The following is a 5745-nucleotide window of genomic DNA, read 5'->3' on the forward strand; positions in this document are numbered from 1 at the left end:
CCAGGGTCTCATTCTGTTGCCCAGGCTGGAGTGCAGTGGTGCGATCTCGGCTCACTGCAACCTCCGCCTCCCAGGTTCAAGCGATTCTGCTGCCTCAGCCTCTAGAGTAGCTGGGACTACACGCACACGCCACCATGCCCAGCTAATTTTTGTATTTTTAGTACAGACAGGGTTTCACCATGTCGGCCAGGCTGGTCTCAAACTCCTGACCTCAAGTGATCTGCCTACCTCAGCCTCCCAAAGTGCTGGGATTACAGGTGTAAGCCACCGCGCCCAGCCATAACACTCCACTTTCTAATGGGAGGACAAAGAATTTTGAGCCATCTTGAAAAACCACCTCACCTGGATTGTCTCTGAATCCTGACATCAGCCCCGCAACATGAAGCTAACACCAAAACCAGTACCGCGTGCCCAGCTGCAAGTCTTCAGAGAAAGGAAGGCAGTTCCTCAGGAAAACCCTGGCGAATACTTGAGCCAACCCCCAAAAAAGAACCCAAAGTGAAGGCCTAAGATGGTGACTGGCCAGGCATGGTGGCTCTCACCTGTAATCCCACCACTTTGGAGGCTGAGGCTGGTGGATCATCTGAGGTCAAAAGTTCGAAACCAGTCTGGCCAACAAGTTGAAACCTCATCTCTACAAAAAAATACAAAAATTAGCTGGGCATAGTGGTGGGTGCCTGTAATCCCAGCTACTCAGAAAGCTGAGGCATGAGGTCACTTGAACTTGGGAGGTGGAGGTTGCAGTGAGCTGAGATGGTGCCACTATACTCCAGCCTAGGCGACAGAGCGAGACTCCATCTCAGGGAAAAAAAAAAAAAAAAACAAAGATGGTGCCTAACATTGACTTTGCTGGATCTCTCTAATATCTTAATGAGGTCATCTGTTCAACGGATACTTACAAGCACTTGCTTTGCTATGAGGTTAACAGGGTTCAGCAACCAAAAGGACCTTACGAGATCACAGTTTGCAATTCATTTAGACAAGGGATAGGTATAAGAAGTTCACATGTGTCACAGCACCCAGGGCCACCAAGACCACGGGCCTCTAATCCAGGGCTGTCCACTCTTTTGGCTTCCCTGGGCCACACTGGAAGAAGAATTGTCTTGGGAGACACATAAAATTCACTAACATTAATGATAGCTGATGAGCTAAAAGAAAAAAAAAATCGCAAAAGAATCTCGTAATGTTTTAAGAAAGTTTACGAGCCGGGCGCGGTGGCTCAAGCCTGTAATCCTAGCACTTTGGGAGGCCGAGACGGGCGGATCACCAGGTCAGGAGATCGAGACCATCCTGGCTAATATGGTGAAACCCCGTCTCTACTAAAAAATGCAAAAAACTAGCCAGGCGAGGTGGCGGGCGCCTGTAGTCCCAGCTACTCGGGAGGCTGAGACAGGAGAATGGCGTAAACCCGGGAGGCGGAGCTTGCAGTGAGCTGAGATCCGGCCACTGCACTCCAGCCTGGGCGACAGAGCGAGACTCCATCTCAAAAAAAAAAAAAAAAAAAAAAGTTTACGAATTTGTGTTGGGCTGCACTAAAATCATCCTGGGCCACATGTGGGCTGCAGGTTGGACAAATTAGATCTATACCATGAATTCTGTCATGTTTCCCAGAAACTTCTGGGTTTTCTGTACTGCTAATAACTTCACACACTGCAGCTCCTGGTAACGGGCTTCCTAAGGACAACTGCTCCCTCGGTCTGGCAGCACCAAGGATAAGGACTCGACCACTCCCCTTTGCTTAAGTACCTTAAGACAAAGACAGGCCCAGCTCCCTCCGGGGTACCATTCTGCACCTGTTCCACAGTCCTCCCGCCACCTCCCTGTCACCCATCCCTGGAGCCTAGCTGTACTTTGAAAATATAGCAATTGGAGAAATACAAAGTAAAATCATGGCCGGGCGCGGTGGCCCACGCCTATAATCTCAGCACTTTGGGAGGCCGAGGCAGGTGGATCACCTGAGGTTGGGAGTTCGAGACCAGCCTGGCCAACACGTCAAAACCCCAACTCTACTAAAAAAATACAAAAACATTAGTTGGGCATGGTAGTGGGCACCTGTAATCCCAGTTACTTGGGAGGCTGAGGCAGGAGAATCCCTTGAACCTGGGAAGCGGAGGTTGCAGTGAGCCGAGACTGCACCACTGCACTCCAGCCTGGGTTACAGCGTGAGACCCTGTCTCTAATAAATAAATAAAATAGTTTAAACAACTAAATCAATAACCAAAAAGACTTAGAGAAGTAGCCAAGGAGGGCAGGGGCTCGGGGGTGGCAGGAGAATGGGACAGAATCTCTCATGATCAGGGACACAGAGGGGCAGACAGTGGCAGGGGTGAGTGGGAGGCAGGAGGAAGAGATGGAGCCATGAGCAGGAGAGACAGGTGACCCATCGCCATCACCTCAAACACACCACGACCAAACAGGTAGGCTTCCGGCACGAGGCTCTTTATTCTAACAGCACTGGGGGCCCAGCCTACCTGCCAGACCGTTCCCAGGAGTGAGGTTGCTCTTTCCTGGCAGATAAGACACAGTTTTGTTGGGTGAATGAGCGGCTCCTCCCTCGGTCCAGGAAGAGCTCCCCCTCCACTGGGTGATGAAACTGTCTTTCTGAAGGCCAGGCAGTGCACAGCGGTGCTTCCTCTCTGGGAATGCCCAGGCTCACACAGTCCACTTCAGACACCTGCAGACAGAGAGGAAGCCAGGATGAGGGGAGAGAGGTCTGGGGAGGCTGTGGGAAGGAGGCAGTGGGTGTGGACAGCAGGTCTCACGCTCACCTGGTCTCCTGGTGGGTCCCCAGACAGCGCACGGTGCAGTACCGGGCACCGCAGCTGACACAGGTGTAGGGGGAAGGGAAGCCACAGACAGCACAGAAGGGGCGCTGGGGCCGCGATGGGGGTCCCGCACAGGCCGTCAGGTAGTTGGGGCCCTCGGCCACACTCAAGTTCTGCAGAGACAACGGGCCAGCTCTAAGACTCCTCCACCCACCCGCGCAGCAAACACTTGCTGGGGCCAGGCTCACCCCTTCCCTGTAGGTCCTCCCAGGCCGACCCTCCTCTCACCTGCTCCTCCAGCAGGGCCTGAAAGTTTTTTCGGAAGCGAAGTTTAAAATGATCACCTCGGGTTTTCTTCTTTTTCTTTCCTAGGGGTCAAAGGCGATCAGTTGCTTGGCACTTGCCCAGAAAGACAGCAGCTTTCTCTGGTTCATCACTCCCCGTGCCCATGTGCCCTCCTGGTTCTTTTTTTGAGACAGAGTCTCACTCTGTCATCCAGGCTGGAGTGCAGTGGTGCAATCTTGGCTCACTGCAACCTCCACCTCCCGGGTTCAAGTGATTCCCTTGCCTTGGCCTCCTGAGTAGCTGGGATTACAGGTGTCCACCACCATGCCTGGCTAATTTTGTTTTTGTATTTTTAGTAGAGATGTGGTTTCACCACGTTGGCCAGGCTGGTCTTGAACTCCTGACCTCAAGTGATCTGCCTACCTTAGCCTCCCAAAGTGCTGGGATTATAGGTGTGAGCCACCACACCTGGCCCTGCCCTCCTGGCTCTAAGTCGGTCTCTCGCTACCAGCCTCTGCCCTCCACCCCAATTCTCCAATCCCAGCCGACCGTCACCTCCATGCCCCCCAAGCCTAAGGCTTCATGTCAGAGCTCATCCAGTCTCTCTTGTTTATTTCACATACACGAGAGGAAACTGAGGCACAGAAAGGGGGTGTGGTTGCTCACAGCCATGGGAGCCAGTCACCGGCAGAGGTACCAGGAGCTCCTGGGTCCTCCCGCAGCCTGAGTTGGGCAGACTCTCCTGCCTCCTCTCAGTCCCATACCCCGCTTTCTCCTCCATCCACCTCACCAGTGTCCGCATCATCATCAAACTGAGGCAGCCTCTTGCCAAGCTGAGGGAGTCCTGCGTGGGGGTCATCCTGGAAGTTGTCATTCTCCAGGGCCTCCAGTTGCCGGTTGATGCGACGCTGCCGGGCTGCCCGGTCCAGCACCCGCCGCTGCCCGGGGTCCTGGGAGCGAACTGGATGGGGCAGGGGACACAAAGTTACAGGGCTTCTGAGAAAGAGCAGTGTGGCTGCCGCTCTGGGCAGGGCAAGGAAGGCACCCAGGGTGGAAGCTGCAGCTCTCTGATCTCATCCCCATCGCCAAGGCCTGGGTCCCCTCGTCTCCTCCCAGGCCAGCCTCCGGGCCCATGCTTCCTGTCCCGCCAGCTGAGACCCTTTCAGTCTCTCCCGCCTGTTTTCTCCAGGAGCCCCCTCCTGGAGACAGCTCACTGCAGACTGGCGAGGTCATGGCACCCTGGGGCTTCCAGATTGTTCTGAGCCCTCAATGCACATGGCCCTCACGCTCAGCATCTCACCTCCTACCTCAAAGGAACCAGGGGCCACCCACGCTTGGACACGCTCATCTTCCAGGCCACCCACCCGCAAACATGATGCCAAGTGGGCACACCCCTGCCCCGGGGCCCCCTAAGTCCCACCACTGAACCCGAGCCTTCACCTCCAGCCCATTCCCTCCATCTTCCATCTTCAACCCCTTCTCCTCAACCGGCACTTTCCTTTCCATCAAAAAGCTGGTAACACTCGTTTGTCTACTCGGCTTCACGGCTCCTTCTCCTTCAGAATAACTCATGTGACAGTGTTGCTTCTTCACCTCCCATCCTCTCCTCGACCCCCGAAATCTGACACCTGCGGGGGGACCACCCACACTCCAGGCTCCAGTGTGCCTTCCTCCTCCTCCTCCTCCTCCTCCTGGGACCTGAGCCCTGTCCACCCTGTGGCAGTGCTGACTACCTTCATCGAGTAGAAAGAGACCCTTTGCTTGCTTCCGTGACAAGACTGCAGGCCTTCTCCAGCTAGCAATCCTCCGGCTCCAGCTCGGCTGCTCTCCCTGCCTCTATGGAGGTGGCTGGCCCCCTTCTCTGCTCAGTCTACGCACTCTTCCTGGGATTTCGAACCCAAACAAAGGGCTCTGATGATCACCCACAAGCAAATAACTCCCAGGGTGACTCCCTCAACCCAGAACCTGCTCCCGGGCTCCAGAACTGGCCATGCAGCCAGCGCTTGGTGAGGCCGGGCGTGATGGCACACACCTGTAATCTCAGCACTTTGGGAGGCTAACGGATCACTTGATGCCAGGAGTTAGAAACCAGCCTGGGCAGCATAGACAAACCCCATCTCTACAAAAAATTGAAAAATAAGCTGGGCGTGGCTGCACACGCCTACAGTCCCAGTTACTTGGGAGGCTGTGGTGGCAGGATTGCATGGGTCCGGGAGGTTGAGGCTGCAGTGTGCACCAAGCCGTAATCACACCACTGCACTCCAGCCTGACTGGCAGAGCAAGACTGTCCCCAAAACAAAAAAAAAAAAAAAAGAGAGAGAAAAAAAGAAAAAAGTCACTGACTGGCCCCGTGGACACTGCAACTCAAAATAAAAAAAAAATTTCCCATCCAAATCTGCTTCTCCTGCAGATTCCCTCTAAGCGAATAGAACCATCTATGCAGATATCCAAACTAGAAACCTAGAAGTTATTTTAAACCTCTTTCCTCGGCTGGACATAGTGGCTCACCCATGCAATCCCAGCACTTTCAGAGGCTGAAGTAGGCAGATCACTTCAGGTCAGGAGTTCGAGACCAACCTGGCCAATGTGGTGAAACCTGGTCTCTACTAAAAATACAAAAATTAGCGGGGCGTGGTGGCACATGCCTATAATCCCAGCTACTCGGGAGGCTGAGGCACAAGAATCGCTTGAACCT

General features: G+C 54.1%; 1 protein-coding gene across 1 annotated transcript in view; it reads right to left on the reverse strand.

Annotated features, from left to right (window-relative positions):
• Positions 1 to 2423: 2423 nt before the first annotated feature.
• Positions 2424 to 5745, reverse strand: part of ZNHIT1 (zinc finger, HIT-type containing 1) — a 6809-nt gene continuing 3487 nt past the window's right edge. Inside the window, exons 2-5 of the mRNA XM_011985200.1 lie at positions 3841 to 4011; positions 3054 to 3133; positions 2769 to 2938; positions 2424 to 2674 (exon numbers count right to left, since the gene is read on the reverse strand). Of these exons, the coding sequence (XP_011840590.1) occupies positions 2653 to 2674; positions 2769 to 2938; positions 3054 to 3133; positions 3841 to 4011 (443 nt within the window). The 3' untranslated portion in view covers positions 2424 to 2652. The remainder of the gene's footprint in view (positions 2675 to 2768; positions 2939 to 3053; positions 3134 to 3840; positions 4012 to 5745) is intronic.

The sequence above is a fragment of the Mandrillus leucophaeus genome, unplaced genomic scaffold, assembly GCF_000951045.1.
Source record: "Mandrillus leucophaeus isolate KB7577 unplaced genomic scaffold, Mleu.le_1.0 Scaffold280, whole genome shotgun sequence".
NCBI lineage: Eukaryota > Metazoa > Chordata > Mammalia > Primates > Cercopithecidae > Mandrillus > Mandrillus leucophaeus.